The sequence below is a fragment of the Dama dama genome, chromosome 13 (genome assembly GCF_033118175.1).
Source record: "Dama dama isolate Ldn47 chromosome 13, ASM3311817v1, whole genome shotgun sequence".
Classification (NCBI taxonomy): Eukaryota; Metazoa; Chordata; class Mammalia; order Artiodactyla; family Cervidae; genus Dama; species Dama dama.
The window spans coordinates 68262699-68282302 of record NC_083693.1 but is presented as its reverse complement, the minus strand read 5'-3'; the positions used below and the strand labels follow the sequence as shown (position 1 = coordinate 68282302).

The 19604-nt window shown below is 44.4% G+C and overlaps 1 protein-coding gene across 3 annotated transcripts in view; it reads right to left on the bottom strand.

Annotated features, from left to right (window-relative positions):
* Positions 1-19604, bottom strand: part of AK7 (adenylate kinase 7) — a 60587-nt gene that overhangs the window by 20914 nt on the left and 20069 nt on the right. For all 3 annotated transcript variants that reach the window (XM_061159715.1, XM_061159716.1, XM_061159717.1), the window contains exons 4-10: positions 19501-19595; positions 11594-11704; positions 7579-7659; positions 6194-6282; positions 4218-4308; positions 2592-2669; positions 960-1109 (exon numbers count right to left, since the gene is read on the bottom strand). In XM_061159715.1, the coding sequence (XP_061015698.1) occupies positions 960-1109; positions 2592-2669; positions 4218-4308; positions 6194-6282; positions 7579-7659; positions 11594-11704; positions 19501-19595 (695 nt within the window). The remainder of the gene's footprint in view (positions 1-959; positions 1110-2591; positions 2670-4217; positions 4309-6193; positions 6283-7578; positions 7660-11593; positions 11705-19500; positions 19596-19604) is intronic.

The window sequence follows — 19604 nt, the reverse complement described above, 5'->3', positions numbered from 1 at the left end:
GTGCACAATGGCAATTCAACTATGAGGGCACCTGTTACTCATAGACTGTAATTTTCAAACTGCTTTCTCCTGTCATATTCACTCTCATCTTTGGAAGGCCTCCCTGGGAGAAATCCAAAGATCTGGGCAAGTGTTGCGTTTGCCTGACTTCAGAGATGGAGCTGTGGAGGCTCCACAGTTTGGCCATTCAAGCTAAGCTGGCATCTTAGCTAGTTTGAATCCCTGACCAGCTGTGTGACCTTGAAGAAACTGCTCCATCTCTCTGAACTTCGGTTTCCTCATCTGTATTATGGAGATAAGAATATCTATGGAAAGTTGTGATTGCTGAAACGATCAGCAGGGACTTCTCTGCTGATTCAGTGGTTAAGATTTCACCTGCCAATGCAGGAGGCGCAGGTTCGATCCTTGGTTGGGGACCTGAGATCCCACATGCCTTGTTGCCAAAAAACCAAAAGGTAAAACAGAAGCAATATTGCAGCAAATTCAGTAAAGACTTTATAAATGACCCACAACAACAACAGAATCTTTTTTTAAAAAAATTAAAATGACCAGCAAATCCCCTGGCCAATCAGAAAAGATCAAAGTAATAATCAGACTTCCCCACCTCCTACATACCCAGATGGATACCCAGGTGAGACATGGACCAGTAAGGTACCTGACATTTTCCCTTAAAGAGACAGCTCTGTGACACTCAGTCTGGGGCTTACTATCATGTTTAGTTGGTGTCAAGCATAATGGTCGTCTGTGTCAACTTAAAAGTTTTTAATATTCGATTGGCAAGGTTTCATAGAATATAGACGTAGATTGTTAGACCTGGACAATGGATCAGATTTGAAAAAGAACTTGAATTTAGAAATTCAGACATGTGAAAGAAAAGTACTTCCATTGGTGTAATTACACCAAAAGCCTCATGTACGTTGCTTTAATCAGAAGCTTAAACAGGAAGTGGTTATAGTTACCAGTAATCTTCTGCTTTGCTTGTACTCTTTGAGGATGCTGTTGATGTTCTCCACAAATCCTGCTTGGGCGAACCATCGAATGTTAAAATTCTCCTTCACAAAGAGTGCTTCCATCCTCAAATTGACCAGTAAGTGGTCAATATTCTCTTGCTAAGGGAGAAAAGGACGTCAAAGATGTGTCTCTCTCCTCCCACCATGGGACAGTTATAACAAACCCAAATCACCAAAGTTATTGAAGAAAAATATGGACACATTCACTAAACATGAATGTCAAAGAAGACAGCTCTAAGTTTTGATATTTTGGCCACCTGATGGGAAGAGCTGACTCACTGGGAAAAACCCTGATGTTGGCAAAGATTGAGGGCAAAAGGAGAAGAGGATGGCAGAGGATGAGATGGTTGGACAGCATCGCTGACTCAGTGGACATGAAATAGAGCAAACTCTGGAAGACAGTGAAGGACAGAGAAGCCTGGCATGCTGCAGTCCATGCGGTCACAGAGAGCTGGACACGACTTAGCGACTGGATGACAAGTTTTGACAGAGCACCTGCTGTGAGACCCTGTGACCCCAAAGTCTCCCCACACTGGCTGTCTTGTGACGGGCGGTGTCCTGCCTTGTACAGTTACACAAAGAGTAGGGAGGCTTCCTTGGTGGTCCAGTGGTTAAGGTTCTGTGGTTCTATTGCAGGAGGCATGGGTTTGGCCATGCAATGTGCCCCCCCCCCCAAAAAAAAAGAGATACTAGAATTCTGAGTGAAAGATTTCTTCCTTTTTTTTTAAAAAAAAAAAAAGTTTTTAAAAAAAAATTCTACCTATTTTTTGAGTAGTGCAATCTCATGGTTCAAAATCCAAAAGAATAAAAGTACAGGGGAAACATATACACCCTACTATATATAAAGTAGATAACCAACAAGGACCTAGTGTATCATACAGAGAGCTCGACTCAATATTTTGTAATAACCTACAGGGGAAAAGAATCTGAAGAAAACAGATACATGTATATATACTGAATCACTTTGTTGTACACCTGAAATGAACACCACAGTGGAAATCAACTATACTCAACACTTAAAAAAAGTAGAGGGGAAAAGTACCCCCCTTTGGCCCCAATCACCACCCACCCAGTTCTGCTTCTCAGAAGCAAGCAAAGATATCAGTCCTTTTAGAAACATGTCCCAGTGAACGGTTTTGCTAGCCTTTATTTATTAAAAAAAAAAAAAGATTATATCCTAAAACAAGCTGGAGGAATGCACTGCATGGCTAAAACTGTACTTTCTTGTTGTGGTGATGAAATCAGAAATTCAGCCTCCTCTTTGAATTTTACAAAGACGCCAAAGAGAACAGCATCCAATGTTTGTATAGCATTTTACACATTAGACAGTTTTCAAATATATTTTCTGACCATGATCTCTGAAGGATTTTCAGAGGAAAGGAAAAAAAAAAAAAAGGAAAAAACAAAACCTAACAAAACAGGTTCACAGAAGTGAAGAAGATAGGTTAGAATGTCCACTGTGCCTTAGGAGCTGAAATGAAAGTGCAAGCCAGATCTTCTGACTCCAGATCCCTCAAGAAGCAATACCTTTAGGAAAAGAGTAGGAAAAAACAAAAAAACAAAAAACTCTCATATACTAACTGTTAAGTCCTTGGTTAGGAAAGCATTTTCCTTGGGTATTTTCTGGATTTTCCCAGGGCCAGTACTTTTACTGATGCACTGTTAGAGAAAAACAGAAATATTATTTTGGTTGACCTGTAAGATTTTTATATAAAATTTCTCAAATAAATATAAACATAACTGAATAATTAAAAAAAAAATCTGCATAGCAACGGGGGAGAGCCCTGAGGACATGCACTGTTTATTTGTTCCACACAGAACAAAGGATCATCACTGCAGGCAGATGATGGACACAGAGATGAATAAAGCCCGATCCCTGCCCTCGGGGAGCTCCCAATCTGCAAAGGGAGAGACAGACGGGTACTCAGATGCTGGTGTGTGATGTCTGATGTTAGGAATATGGAAAAGCGTTGCCGGGGCTGCAGGGGAGGTGGGATGGAGGTGGGGAGGGTGCAGAGGAAGATGTCCAAGGTGAATCTTTATTTACTTATTTTGGCCGCAGCTTTCAGCATGCGGTAGGCTTCCCAGGAGGCTCAGTGGTAAAGAACCCACCTGCCAATGCAGGTGATGCAGGAGACGTGGGTTCGATCCCTGGGTCGGGAAGATCCCCTGGAGCAGGAAATGGCAGCCCACTCCAGTGTTCTTCCCTGGAGAACCCCGTGGACAGAGGAGCCTGGAGGGCTACAGTCCATGGGGTCGCACAGAGCTGGACACGACTAAGCGACTGAGCACACACGCGCTCGGCAGGAAGTACCTCCACCAGCAGGGATCGAACCTGCACCTCCTGCGGCGGGAGCTCGAGTCCCAGCCACCGGACCACCACAGAAGCCCCTGAGCTGAGCCGTAAAGATGAGGAGGGGTCAGGTCCCTGGCAGTTCAGGGGTTAGGATTCCACACTCTGATCGCAGAGGGCCCAGCCTCAGACTCTGGTATGGGGAACTAAGATCCCACATGGTGCTCTGTGTGGGACCCTCCTCCCAAAAAAAGATGAGTAGGGGGTGGCCTGGGGAGGGGCAAGGGAAGGCCGCACTGGCTGAGCCAGCTGGGCCACAAGGTGACCTTTAGCCAGAGCAGCCTGGACAGGAGAGGAGACCTTCAAAGATCCAGAGGTCCTGCATGCTGCCAGTAGGTTTGGAGAACTTGACCACTGTCGGTACTCTGGAGCACAGGTCACAGGCAGCTTCTAGTACTCTGGTGTGTGACTTGTGTCTGAACAGTGGTCTTTTCTGCTCTTTTCTGTGCAGATACTGGAGAGAGACTATTGTGGTTGTAACTTCCCAGCATACATATACTGCAGATACAAATAGCAAGCTTCGGTTTTGTCGTTGTTATACAGACCCCGTGGACTGTAGCCTGCCAGGCTCCTCTGTCCATGGGATTTCCAAGGCAAGAACACTGGAGTGGGTTGCCATTTCCTTCTCCAGGGGCTCTTCCTGATGCAGGGATCGAACCCGAGTCTCCTGCATTGGCAGGCGGATTCTTTACTACTGAGCCACCAGGAAAGCCCAAGCTTGGGTTGAAGGATGTTCTATTTTAGGCTCCACCCCACTCCGCACCCAGTCTTGTAAGCACCCCTGATTCCGCCTTGAGGGGCTTGGGTGAAAGGATTTAAGAGATGCCATCCAAGCCGGGATGACACAGCAGTACCTTCACAAAGTCTTCCAGGGTGTGAACTGACTCGTCCACAGCCACCAGGTAGTGGAGCTTCGGCACGTGGTCTATGATGTTCTGGATCACTCTGTACCCCAGGGAACATCATCCCCAGAGGAGATAAACACAGGAGATGTTCATTTATGTAAACAGGATTCACCGATTGCTACCCCCTTGGGCCAGGGGCTTTGATGATTTAGTGGATTATCTCACTTCATTTTCCAACGAGGTCAAGGTTGGAATGATGGTCCCCAAGCTACAGAGGAGGGAGCTGGTGAAGAGTTAAGTGACATTTCTTGGGCTGAAGAGTTACTGGGAAGGTAGAAGGGCCAGGATTGGAAACCAGATCCATCTGCTTACAAGAGTAGCTGAGCCCTGTCAGGACTTGCGTCGATGAAGTCCGTTCACCCAGTAGCTCATTGAAGTCTCATGACAGAGCTTTGGGGAAGGTCTTTCACAAAGTAAGACATGAATTCACAGAAGCTATGACTCTTTAAGTCACATAGCACTGAGTGGCTTAGATTTCCCACCCTGGATTATTAATGAATGATGGCCAACATTTCTGAGTGCTTAATGCCATCAACCCTGTGCTGTGGGCTACCCCAGGTTTTACCCTCACTGAATTCTCACAACAATCAAGTAAGCTATTATCATCCCCATCTCACAAATGAGAAAATCAGACCCAGAGAGGTTAAGCAACTTCCCCAAATTCACACAGCTACTGAGAGGCAGAGCAGGGATTTGCACACAGATGAAAAACAATTCCAGAGAAACATCAGTGAATAGAAGATTGTCACTAGACTGTGGATTCTACCTCTATTGTAGCTCTCTTTCCAGTCAAATGGAAATAAAACAATGCACCTGTCTAAATCTCTGTTTCATATTTGTTTTATATTAATTTCACAGAACATTTCCTCTTTTAGCTTCTTCCTTTGTTAAATATTTGACAATCTTCAAGAAATTAGCAGGGGAAAGATTCTACCGAAAGGGGCCCTGAGTCCTTGTGTAATGGGAATAATTTAATTAATTTAATAGTGTAAGATGCTTTCACATCTTTAAAACCTGATAACGTGGTAATGTACAGTTTCTGCAGAAAAGAAGAGTCTGTCTCAGCCTCACCGTGTTCAGTGTTAATGTTGCCTGGAGCAGATTGAGGTTTTGAGCAGAGTCCGAAGCTTAGGGACTCCTTTGAGAACAATAATAAAGATTAAGTTTAGGGCTGTGGAAGGGACCCACGCAGGGGAAGGGTCCTGAAGTTTAAGTCTCATTGTTTCCCAGTAAATCTGAAAATCTGCCTGGGATGGGAACTAATTTACTAGTGGAGAGAAAGGGAGGGGATCGAGAAACCAGAAAGGGGGAATTTTGTAGCAGTGCAGTGGTTAGGGCTCCCCGCATTCACTGCAGGGGACATGGGTTCGATCCCTGGTCAGGGAACTAAGTTCCCACTAGCCACATGGCCAAATTTAAAAAACAGAGAGAGAGAAAGAAAAAGAAACCAGAAAGACTCTCAGAGAGGCACTTCTCCCTCCTGTGGGGTAAGCCAAGGGGATAACAGAATGAAGCTCTTGGAACTCGAAATGCAGAAGTGATGAACTGCAAATAAAGGGAACCCCATCCCTTACCTAGTGTCTAAGTCAGCATGTGCAAAGAAGGGTAAGGGGACCTGGGGATACTCTGTGAGTCTGAAAAACACTGGAAGAGGTGCAATTCTGCTCCCAGGGTGAACTTGAACTTGAACTTGGTGGGGAACTCTTAGATGACAGACACTATTTCATCAGACACTATTTCAGTAATATTTCACTATTTCATCAGACAGACACTATTTCAAAGTGGAGCTGATAAAAGTACCTTCTACTTAGGGTTGTTGTGAAGAAGAAATACAATAATACACGTGAGGATCTTAGCACTTGGTAAGAAACAAACGTGTCAGTCAGTTAATTCCAGAGCAGTCACATGGCTGGGAGAACACTTACCCTGCTAGATCAAGGATGTGAATGGCTGGAATGACATTTGTTCCATCTCCAAACACTGGTAATGCAGGGACTTCACCCAACCAAGCTAGCTAAAATAAAGAAAAGCAAAAGCAGTTTCCCCCAGTTCCATATGCCTGACTATTACAGCTCACAAAGACAGCCATAGTCGGAGACATCCAAAAAGATCTTTCTATCTGATGAAGTAATCACCTTAAGATGTTTTATAAATCAGTTCTGATGAGATTTAATTAATCAAATCCTATTAAGAGAAGTAAAGTGCAACCTCAGGGCTGAAATACTTTTCATTAGCTGTCTTTAGTAGTCATCTGCCTGTTATCTACATAGAGAGAACATACTGCAGTATGCACAATGTCTTTAATTTTCATTTTTATGAGAATTAAAATTTCAAAGTACCCCCACTGGTTGGGGGTTATTATCATCAGTTTGTAGATGAAATGCTTAGTGGATAAAGTACCTTCCAGGAATTAGACTTCTGATAAGACTTTTACACTGAATTTGAACCATGATCTTCACAGAGTCCAAATCCTTGTCTTTTCCCTTCATTAAACATTTCAGTAAATAAATAGATAGTCTGGGTACTGTTTAACTATCCTGAGTGAAAGAGGTAGGGGTGGGGGCCGCAGCAGATCGCTGGATATTTTGGACTTGGGAAAAACCATTTAAGGGCTTTAAGCAGGGAAGTGAAATGACTGGATTTGCTTTAGGATCCCCTGGAGAAAGGAACGGCACCCCACCCCAGTATTCTTACTTGGAGAATCCCATGGACAGAGGAGCCTGGTGGGCTACAGTCCATGGGGTTGCAAAGAGTTGGACATGACTGAGTGACCAACACTTCCACTTTCACTTTCTTGTGAAGGGATGATGGGAAGTAAGACTTTCAGTGGAGAGACGTACGCCTTGACAGGTGAGGACGAAAGAGGGTTTCGCCCAGTCGGTGGATGGGGAGTTGGGAGTGTTGGGTTGAAGAAAGGGAGATTCTGGGGAGGTTGTCTCTATGGGGCTTGGGGATCTTGTGATGGATGAGAAAGAGGGAAGAGTTGGGCATTGGTTGGTGTAGCTGGGTGCAAGGTGGCCCAGTTTTCTGATATGGGACCTGGGGAGGAGCTGCAGATTTGGAAGTAATCATAGATACAGTTTGGATTTGTGAAACATCCAAGTTGAAATGCTGGACCTGCAGAGGGAGAACTAAGGAGAGGGAGTTTCACTGGACACTGATGTGTGAATCACTGGCACCAGTCATGGGATTGAACAGCCCAACCCCGGGAAAGATTTTCTTTCTAATGAAAAATAAATAAATTAGAAAAATAAATATTTAGAAATTTGCCATCTTAAAAAAAATCCTTATAGTTATAGAAAAGTCATACCTTAAAAAAAGCATGCAAGATGCCTCCTTCCATTCCGTACTGAAGTCCAGCAGCCACTACGTAAGTGGTGAATTTTCTGACCTATTAGATAAAATACAAAAGAAAACCTAAATGTATTATTATAAATCACAGTGATTCAGATTATTTTAGTGATTTTTTTTTTTAAATGAGCAGTTTAGTAAATCTCATCACCTCTTCCAAAAACTCCTAACATTTTGTGTATGCCTGGCCTCTTCAGCTAATTAGAGGATGCTCATTGGTGTCCGAAGTACAATCATCACTACAGACACCCCCCACCCTATCACCACTGAGATTTGATCTGGGGAGGCTGGATGTTGGTAAGTTGAAGAGAGACTCGTGAAATGAAGATGGAACCCAAGTAGGGATGGGAACACCCCACCACCACCACCAGTATGAAGGAACTGGGGTCTCTGAGTGAACTTTGTGAAAAGTGAAAGCTGTTCAGTCCCATCTGACTCTTTGCGAGTCTGTATAGTCCATGGAATTCTCCAGGCCAGAATACTGGAGTAGGTAGCTTTTCCCTTCTCTAGGGGATCTTCCCAACCCAGGGATCTAACCCAGGTCTCCCGCATTGCAGGCAGATTCTTTACCAGCTGAGCCACCAGGGAAGCCCAAGAATACTGGAGTGGGTAGCCTGTCCCTTCTCCAGCGGATCTTTCCGACCCAGGAATGCAACTGGGGTCTCCTGCATTGCAGGCGGATTCTTTACCAGCTGAGCAACCAGGGAATTGTGATTCATCTACGTTCCTGTACATCCGGACCAGTGGAGAGTCAAGGCAAGGGCAAGGTGACTGGGTCCCCTGGGTTTTCGGAGGGAACATGATAACAGAAAAGCTCCTAAAGGATTGGACAGCCTATGAACTTGCCTCAGAATGCTACATTGGTCCTCAGTCCTGTGTTTATGGTATAGCTTGTAACTATGAATGTGAGGGCTGCCAGCGTGGTGACAGTAGATAAATACTGGACAACCAGCCCCAGGAACGCAGTGATCGCGTCTGTTCTGTCATGGCTGTGAGACCAGCTCCCACCCACAGTGCCTGCTACACAGTAGGATCTGAACGGATGTGAGTTACGAGATTCTTTCCAAGGGTCTATCTACGTGATGAAAAACGCTAGGTTAAAGAAGAGTTATTAGGATGAACAAATTGGCCAGATCAACCTTATCTCACTAATTGTTCAGAAAAGAGTGATTAACAAAGCTTGGGATAATTAACAGAGGAATGGATAAAGATGTGGTACATATACACAATGGAATACTACTCAGCCCTAAAAAAGAACTAAATAATGCCATTTGCAGCTAGAGATGATCATACTCGGTGAAGTAAGTCAGAAAGAGAAAGACAAATACCGTATGATATCACTTACACATAGAATCTAAAATATGACACAAACGAACTTATCTACAGAACAGAAACAGGCTCACAAACATATAGAATAGACGGGTTGACGAGGAGGGAAGAGAGAGGGCTGTACTGGGAGTTTGGGGTTGGTAGATGTAAACTATTACATTTAGAATGGGAAACAACAGGTCCTACTGTATAGCACAGGGAACTGTATTCAATATCTTGTGATAAACCATAATGGGAAAATATATAATAAAATGAATGCATGTATGTGTATAACTGAGTCTCTTTACTGTAGAGCAGAGATTGGCATGACATTGTATATCACCACTACTTTAATTAAGAAAAAATTTAAAAAGAAAACTTGGGATAAAAAAAATATATCTTTAAAACTAAATTTTGATTGTCTCATTTACAGCATGGGCCATATGTCATGTTTTTATAATAAAAAAAAAAGATATTCAGATGATGCTGTTTCTCCATTTTATTTATTTATTTATGGTTACACTGCACAGGCACTCCGGATCGTAGTTCCCTGACCAGGGATTGAACCCATGGCCCCTGAAGTGAAAATGCAGAGTCCTATAAACACTGGGCCGCCACGGAATTCCCTTATTTTTCCATTTTAGATTGTCGTTCACATCCAATAAGGGCTTCCCTCGTAGCTCAGTCGGTAAAGAATCTGCCTGCAGTGCAGGAGACCTGGGTTCGATCTCTGGGTTGGGATGATCCCCTGGAGAAGAAATGGCAACCCACTCCAGTATCCTTGCCTGGAAAATCCCATGGACAGAGGACCCCAGTGGGCTGCAGTCTACAGGGTCGCAAAGAGTCGGGCACGACCGAGCGACTCACACTCACACACATGATTTTTGCATGTGTGATCATGCCTTCTCAACCAGTGATTTAGACGTAAGTGATCAAGAAATCATGGATTTTCTATTGGGACAGGTTTAATATAATATAGGTATAGGGTTTGGAGCTGGAAGAAATTTAGATTGTCTAGTCTAAACTCTTTTATATTACCTATTTAACTCCAAAAGTTGAATGACTTGGCTAAGATCATAAGTTAATGGACAGAAAATGGGTTAGAATTCCTAATCTCATATTTTTTTTCTTCAAATATTTCATATTCACAGTGTTTGTATTGCCAAAGTTAAAAAGAAAAAAATTTACTAGTAGCACAGTTTTGGGAACAGAGTTCCTGCTGTAATATCTTCTGAGACCACTAGGTGTCGTCTTAGAACTATAATTACCTACCGCTACTGAGGGTCTCGTGACTATGGGAAAAGAGGAATGGATGGAAACTTAGAGGTTTGGGGGTTCTATATAAATGCCACGTACGTTAAATGAGGCTAATGATAATATCACTTAATTCACAAAATTGTGAGGATTACCTATGAGGTATATGAGGATTACATGAGGTACTGTAAGTAATACATCTGGGATAGTACCTGGGGTACATGGTAAGCAAGCTCTCAATTTTTACCTTGTTACTACTTATTCATCACCAAGGTATCCCTGTCATATATTTTGATAAACATGGAGAAATTTAAAAATTTTACAATATATGGATTTCAACATGATAAATTTTCTGCAAGTGAAGGCTAATAAGCTACTATCTTTGTTTACGTGAATTCCTAGAGGTATGTCAACGATCAGTGGCATAGATGTGTCAAGATCAACTCTATTGAATGGTGGAGTTTTGGAGTCAGGAAAAAAATAACAGAAACCACAGGCTTTGGTGTCTGATGGATCCAGGTTTGAATCACAGCTCCCTACCACTTGACACCTCTTTCCCACAATGTCTGCAATTTGTGAAATGAGAATAATAGGTACACAGGGCTTTCCCTGTGTGGCTAAAACTCTATGCTTCTAATGCAGGGGGCGCGGCTGGTGAACTAGACCCTACATGTTGTTGTTGCTTATTTGCTAAGTCGTGTCTGACTCTTTTGTGACCCCATGGACTGTAGCCCATCAGGCTCCTCTGTCCATGGGATTTCCCAGGCAAGAATACGGGAGTAGGCTGTTATTTCCTTCTTCAGAGGATCTTCCTGACCCAGGGACAGAAACCACGTCCCCTGCATTGGCAGGCAGATTCTTTACCGTTGAATCACCTGGGAAGCCCCAAAGTGGGAATGAGGAAGAGGAAATTGCATTTTCCCTTTTCCCAGACTCCATCTCATTTATTTCTTACAGCTACTCTGAAAAGTGCATATAAACTTCATCTTAGAGGGAATTCCCTGAAATTCCAGAGATTAGGATTTGGTACTTTCACTGCCAAGGGACAGGGTTCAATCTCCAATTGGGGAACGAAGACCTTGCAAGCATGCACACACACATTCCCACTCTTGAGTTATTTGCCTCTTCTGGACTAACGAACCCTTTGGATCTTCACTGGGCTCTGCTGGGGACCCCATACAAGGCTTCCATCTTAGGGAACTGGACCAGAACTTGGGCCAGGACACTGCCTCTCTGAGGGAGCCTGAAGCTTGGAGGTCTGTGAGTGTAAAGACGTGGGACCTAAATGCAGAGATAGGGAGCCAGCTAAGATGATGTATGCAGAGAAAGTGGAATGGTCCTGACCAGGCGCATTGCAAGCTTCCTCCAAAAGAGCTTTTCCTACTCAAAAGGTTCTACTACTTGAGACTTACATTTTTCCCAAATTTGAGAACCATTTTTTCAGCATTTATGTGGTCCAGAAAATTAGGATGTTGCTTTCTTCTTCGATAATCCTCTTCAGTAAATGGAACCTCAGAGTCATCCTACAAGAGAAAAAAGGCCAAAGTCCATGCGTTAGCGTGATGGAAACCTCTAAGCCCCAAGATGTTAGGGAAATCTGTACCATGGATTTCAGTTTATCCCTTTGATTCTCCAGGAAGAATTGATGAACTGTCCCTCCGAGGGACTGTGTAGGAGCGTGAATTGTGGAGAGACCAAGTGATGAACTGCTCAGTGGACTGTCAGGAAATATTTTTCATTCCTGATTCTTAGGACAAACTGATATCCTATCTGATGAAGCCAGTTTATAAAGCCTAAGACAGAAACTTGCACAGGGTATGTTATTAACATGGAATTGACTTGAGGGAAAGAGGCAGTATGGAAAAGAAGAAAAAAAACTTTACTTTAAGCTCAAAGTGTTCTAAAAACTACTGCTTATTTCTACAGTGACTTAACTTTCTTGAAAATGTTTCAGCTAGTCAAATTCTATCTTTTTTTTTTTTTTTTCTGACCACACCTCGAAGCTTGAGAGATTTCAGTTCCCCAATCAGAGATCAAACCCAGGCCCCTGGTAGTGAGAGTGCTGAGTCCAACCAATGAACCACCAAAGTTAAGTGAAGTCGCTCAGTCGTGTCTGACTCTTTGCGACGCCGTGGACTGTAGCCTACCAGGCTCCTCTGTCCATGGGATTCTCCAGGCAAGAATACTGGAGTGGGTTACCATTTCCTTCTCCAGGGGATCTTCCCAACCCAGGGATCGAACCCAGGTCTCCCTCATTGGAGGCAGACGCTTTAACCTCTGAGCCACCAGAAGGACTTCCCCAAATTCTATCATTTACACTTCATCTAAACAAAATTTTAAAATTTAAATGTCTTCTTTTACTGTAGAGATGTGATTCCATAAAGACATTAAAAAAACTCATTTCTTAATAGTCTTTGAAATGTGTGTACTTTCATTTATTCTTTTTAATTTTACTTATCTATTTATTTTTGGCTGGGCTGGGTCTGCGATGCTTCGTGGACTTTTCTCTAGTTGCGGCGAGCGGGGGCTACTCTCTGGCTTGGGTACATGGGCTTCCCATTGCCGCGGCTTCTCTCGTTGAGGAACACAGGCTCTAGTGCATGTGGGTTCAGTAGTTGTGATACATAGGCTTAGTTGCTCCTCGTCATGGGGAATCTTCCTGAACCAGGGATCAAACCCGCGTCTCCTGCACTGGCAGGCAGACTCTCACCCACTGAACCACCAGGGAAGTCCCCTGTGGTTGCATTTTTTAAAATCTAAATTGTGAGGCTTTTTCTTCTTCTTCTTCTTCTTTTCCACACTGCCTCTTTCCCTCAAGTCAATCCCATGTTAATAAGAACATACCCTGTTGCAAGTTTCTGTCTTAGGCTTTACAAACTGGCTTCATCAGATAGGATATCAGTTTGTCCTAAGAATCAGGAATGGAAAATATTTCTCGACAGTCCACTGTCTCTCCACGACTCACGCTCCTACAGAGTCCCTCGGAGGGACAGTTCAACAAAAACTTCCTGTAGAACAAACGGAGAAACTGAAATCCATGGTATAGATTTCTCCCCAATCCATGCAGATTTAAAGGTCCTACTTGGAGTAGGATTTATGATTTTTTTTTTTTTTGACCGAGCTGCACAGCATATGGGATCTTAGTTCCCTGATCAGGGATTGAACCAGTGCCCCGTGCCATGGAAGCACAGAGTCTTAACCACTGGACCTCCAGGAAAGTCCCAGGATTTCAAAAAATACAGTCTAATCAGAAGCCTTCCAACCACATCACATTGCTCTAAGATAAATAACCAGTCCAAAGCATCTGAGTCCAGGGTTTACCCAAAGTTAATCAGAGAGGCAGAAGGAACACAAGAATGAGACCCCTGAGGCGGAACAATTGTTGGCAGGTTTGAGAAATGGGAAGAAGGGCTGAAATGACTGGAGCCAATCCAGGGATTGGGAGAGGAGGAGATAGGCAGTGCCAGGCTGCCAGGGCTTGTGGACCAGGTGGGGGAGTTCAGATTCATTCTGAAGGCATGAGAATGGAGGATTTTCAGCATTTTAAGCAGGACGATAACATCACCAACTTAATGGACATGAACTTGAGCAAACTCCAGGAGATAGTGGAGGACAGGGAAGCCTGGCATGCTGCAGTCCATGGGGTCGCAAAGACATGACTTAGCGACTGAACAACAACGACAATAGCATGATCTGAATCATATTTGAACAAGATCACTTAGGCTGTTTGTTGGAGACTGCGTTGGAAGGATGTGACGGCAGCTGCCAGTTCCGAGGCCATCCTGGTAGCTCGCAGATACAAAGAGAACACGATGGATTTAGGAGACATTTTGGATGCGGAATTAACAGAATTGACTGACGAACTGACTGATGGACGGAAGGGAGAGAAGGTGAGCAACGGATATGGTGGTGACGCTACTGGGAGAAAGACTGAGAAAGAATGAGTTTTGGGGGGAAGATCCAGTTAGTCCCAATTCTGTGTCCACAGTAGGTACTCAATGAATACATGTCATCTAATTAGCTGACCTATTAAATATATCCAGTCATTCATATGTAGGATTGCCAGATAAAATAGAGGACACCCAGGTAAATTTGAATGCCAGATAAACAAATACATATTTTTTCAAGTATGAGTATGTCTTCGGGCATGAGATACACTTATGTGATACACTATCTGCAGTTTATCTGAAATTCAAATTTACCTGGGTGTCCTGTATTTTTATTAGCTACATTTGGCAATCCTCCTCACAGCGGATCTATAATCAGCTTTGCCTTCAGGATGGACTGAGACCCGGCGTCTCTCTGGTCCTGGTGACTATGACACGGTGGCCAGCCTGCCTAACTGACCTTCCTGCTAGCTGTGACTGGCTGCCCAATGCCCTCTGCTGGGCCTTGTGACAGGAACAGTTACATTCCAGGTGACCTGCTTCTCTGGTCACAGGTCTGGACAGCCAGTCAGTGTTTCCCCTGCATTCTGAGCCTGAGACTGGGCCACCCTCTCTGGTCCATATGGGCACTTGGGCCCATAAAGTCTAGCCAATCCTGGGCTGCAGGCTTCAAGCTGTCATCTCCAATTTCTGGCTGGGACTGAGATCTGGTTTGTACATTTCAATATGTCGCTACCGATTGCGGGGCTGTGTTCCCTCTAGCCCTGAAATTTCACATGTTACAAACAAATGACAAATAAAATGTCTTTTAAACTTGCATCTTTCGTACAGGTTCCAGTCTCTTGCAACCATCTGTATCAGTCACTTTTCCAGTAAGTGATGAGTTGCCGTATTGTCGGTGTAAAACCAAGACTCTTACTGTTGTGTGTTGATGTGTGTTGCCATTTCCCGAAACTGCCTGCTCATTAACACCTCATTACAATCAATAGGCTCACTGATAGGCCTCATCTTCTTAGGAAGCAGAGAACTGACTCTGTACAGTCATCTCCTTCTTCTTCAAGGACTTTGGCTGAACCTGTTGTCCGATAAGACTCTGTGGGACCCTCTTTTTAATTGGTCATTGTGTTTGACTCCCCATGTGGATCACTTGCTGGACTCTTTTCCCCCTGGTCATTATTTTCTTTCTCCCACCCCATCAGTATGTGTGATGACACAGCCCATCTGCTCTTCTGGGCTATCCGGTTAAGCCAGTGTCATCTCTGGTCCCCCTCTTCACTCAGTATAAAATAACAAATACATAGGTATACTTTTATTACTATTTTAAAATTTTTGGCTGCACCCCATGGCATATGGGACCTTAGTTCTGCAACCAGGGATCAAACCTGTGCCCTCTGCATGGGAAGATGGAGTCTAAACTGCTGAGCCACTGAGGAAGTCCCCATGCTTCTAAAACAGATACTATGGATAAAACCTGGGTATATTAAGATTCTCAAACTTATTAAAATTGTATAATATTTACAAATGAAAATATTCTATTCACCTTATCCTTTTGTATTAAAACTATCTTAACTGTACCATAAAGAAAGCTGAATGCAGCAGAATTGATGCTTTTGAACCGTGGTGTTGGAGAAGACTCTTGAGAGTCCCTTGGACTGCAAGGAGATCCAACCAGTCCGTCCTAAAGGAAATCAGTCCTGGGTGTTCATTGGAAGGACTGATGTTGAAGCTGAAACTCCAATATTTTGGCCACCTGATGTGAAGAGCTGACTCATTGGAAAAGACCCTGATGCTGGGAGTGATTGGGGGCAGGAGGAGAAGGGGACGACAGAGGAGGAGATGGTTGGATGGCATCACCCACTCAATGGACATGAGTTTGTGTAAGCTTCGGGAGTTGGTGATGAACAGGGAGGCCTGGCGTGCTGCAGTCCATGGAGTCACAAAGAGTCGGACATGACTGAGCGACTGAACTGAACTGAACTGAACTAAACTAAGTGCAGTTTTATATTTGTTCAGGTGTTTTTGGCTACAAATAACAAAAACTGGAACTCAAAATGGCCTCAAAAGTGCGAGGATGCATTAGTTCCCATGAGTAACATCCCCAAATCGAGCACCTTCAGGTGTCGTGTGATGGGTGTCTTCTCCGCCCTTTGGATGCCTTTTTAAGTCTCTCTCCCACGGGGTGTGGTCTTCCTCTTCAGGCTCACAGAAGACTGTCAGCAGCAGTTTCAGGTGTCACATCCAGGCATGGCAACATCCCCAGAGGGACGAACGCTGCATCTTGCTTAAGTCTCCCTTCATTAGGGATGAGCCCTTCCCAGAGGAGCCTGGACTCAGCTGACTTCCTGGGCACAGAGCTAGACGGCGTGTCCCAGGCTTCCTTGCAGTTGGGTATGGTCATGTGACTGGATAGAACCGGACTTGGAACAATGGACTGGTTCAAAATGAGAAAGGAGTATGTCAAGGCTGTATATTGTCACGCTGCTTATTTACCTTATATGCAGAGTACATCATGAGAAATGCCGGGCTGGGTGACGCTCAAGCTGTAATCAAGACTGCCAGGAGAAATATCAACAACCTCAGATATGCAGATAATACCACTCAAATGGCAGAAAGCAAAGAGGAACTAAAGACCCTCTTGAGGAAAGAGGAGAAAGGTGAAAGAGGAGAACGATAAAGCTGGCTTAAAACTCAACATTCAAAAAACTAAGATCATGGCACCTGGTCCCATCACCTCAGGGCAAATAGATGGAGAAAACGAGGAAACAGCAGCAGATTTTATTTTCTTGGGCTCGAAAATCACTGTGGACTGTGACTGCAGCCATGAAATTAAAAGACGCTTACTCCTCGGAAGAAAATCTATGACAAACCTAGACAGCATGTTGAAAAGCAGAGAGCACTTAGCTGGCAAGGGTCCATATGGTCAAAGACATGGTTTCTCCAGTGGTCATGTATGGGTGTGAGAGCTGGACCAGAAGGAAGACTGAATAATTTATGAGAGAGCTGAATAATTTATGCTTTCAAGTTGTGGTGATGGAGAAGACTCTTGAGAGTCCCCTGGACAGCAAGGAGATCAAACCAGTCAATCCTAAAGGAAATCAATCCTGAATAACCATTGAAAGGACGGATGCTGAAACTGAAGCTCCAATACTTTGCCCACCTGATGCAAAGAACCGACTCATTGAAAAAGACCCTGATGCTGGAGAAGATTGAGGGCAAGAGGAGAAGGGGGCGACAGAGGATGAGATGGCTGGATGGCATCATCGACTCAGAGGACATGAGTCTGAGCAAGCTCTGGGAGATGGTGAAGGACAGGAAGGCTGCAGTCCATGGGGTTGCAAAGAGTCGGACATGACTGGGTGACTGAAGAACAACAAAAAATTGTTTACAAAAAACAAAACAAAACATGGTGAGAGGATGGGAACATGCCAAAGGGACACAGAAGCTAACACTGGAGCCACTTCCCCATATTTTCTTTGGAGGAACCATCTCTTCCCCACTCGGCCTATTTAGTTCAGGAGGCTGATCATTCCTGCCTCTAGAAGTGGGTACATGATCCCAGCTCTGGTCAGTCAGTGTTCGGCATTCCCCCAGTCACAGTGACTGGTTCATGGTTAGGCCTGTGACATAAGGCCTGGAAGAACAGCATATTCCAGATCTGGGGAGGGACATGGCCTAAAGGGAGAAGAGAAGTCAAGCTCTAGAGATATAAGCCTGGAGCTCCTAGGGGCCAGAAGGAGTGGAGAGCTTAACCAAGAATAAGCCTAGAGGAGAAAAGAAGCAATTGAAGGGAGAGAAAGAGTAGGTTAGTTCTGAGCACTGTTTAAGCCCCTAGATACAGCTGTATCTGAAGGCCATTGTCTGACTACCCAGTTATGAGTTAATAAATCCCCATTTTGCTTAAGTCTGTATGAGTTTGTTAATAACTGAAGGAGTGAGGACAATCAATCAGGCCAGCGAAATGATCAGCCAGTCAAGTGACCAACGACTGTTTTGTAGCGGACGCTTTACTAGACACTCTGGGGGTTAGAACTTCAACAGGAATAAAGTGAAAGGCCTGCTCCTTGAGGCAATGGCAACCAAGTGGAGGAGGTGAGTGAGATTCACAAGAAAGGGACAGAAACCCTCTGGTTCCTGCCCTCGAGGACCTCTGCTTCCACTGAGGGAGAGCGAATTAAACAGATAAATGACCTCTGATGCAAGAAGTATGATAAATGCTTAAGTACGTCCTTGTTATAAATAAAGCATTCCATCGAGTCTAACATGCACCTTTTTCCTTCCCCATTTTGACATCTCTGAAATTGGAACGTGTCCTGTCATCACTGGCTTATCACAATGTGCTCAGCCAGGAAGCATCCGCCATGCCGTGCTTGTTGGACCCTGGGTCACCTTGGGGTCACCTTGAGCACACATCATCTTTATACTGACTTAGGTACTATGCATGTTGGTCGAATTGCCTTTTAGGATGTCTTTTCAAAGATTATAGTGTGATTCAGCTCTGGGATGAAAAGGCAGTTCACAGGCACAGCACCATGGAGACAAAGCAGCAGATGGAAATCTGATGTCAGCAGACAAATCGATGATATCAGCCTTATAAGAAAGTGTGTGCTCAGTCACTCAGTCGTGTCTGAGTCTCTGCAACCCCACCAACTATAGCCCAACTCCACGGACTGTAGCCTGCCAGGCTCCTCTGTCCAAGGGATTTCCCAGGCAAGAATACTGGAGTCGGTTGACTGTAGCCTGCCAGGCTCCTCTGTCCATGGGATTTCCCAGGCAAGAATACTGGAGTTGGTTGCCATTTCCTCCTCCAGGGGATCTTCTCTAGCCAGGGATCGAACCTGCGTCTCCTGAGTCTCCTGCATTGGCAGGTAGATTCTTTACCACTGCACCACCCCAGGGATCAAACCCCTGGGGGTGCGGAGTGTGGAGTCTTAGCCACTAGACCACCAGGGAAGCCCCTGAACTGAGTTTGAAGAAGTTTGGGGAATACTAGAACCACTGTATTTTGCTTATATTTTCCCTTTAAATGTATGCACGGGAATATACACGACAAAAATATAGGTATAGGTAAGTCTAAAAGAGCACGCTTTTAATACATTTAAAATAAAAGGTGATAAGGTTTATTATAGTTGAACAGGCAGCGTTTTCCTCTTCTTTCTCAGGGGCTTGTAAAACAACGTGGCCCCTTGGAGTGGAGTGGCTTGGAGCCCATGAATTCTCAGTTCAGTCGCTCAGTCGTGTCCGACTGTTTGCAACTCCAGGCTAACATGCAGCACACCAGGCTTCCCCGTCCATGAACGCTGCAGAGGGCTTATTAAGGGGCAGAGTTCCGGAGTGTAAGCACATTGAAAACTGTAGAAAGCTCTCTCCACGTGCAGACGACAAGGTACGGAGGCCGAAATGCTGCATAAAAGAAAAGCTAGCACACTACTTACCGGGTCCAGGGGTTTGGACCGCGCCCAGGTCATCACTGTGGAGACCAAAATAAACACCTTCCGCTTTTCGAAATGGCTGCTTTCTTCATTTAGGGCTGTGGGGC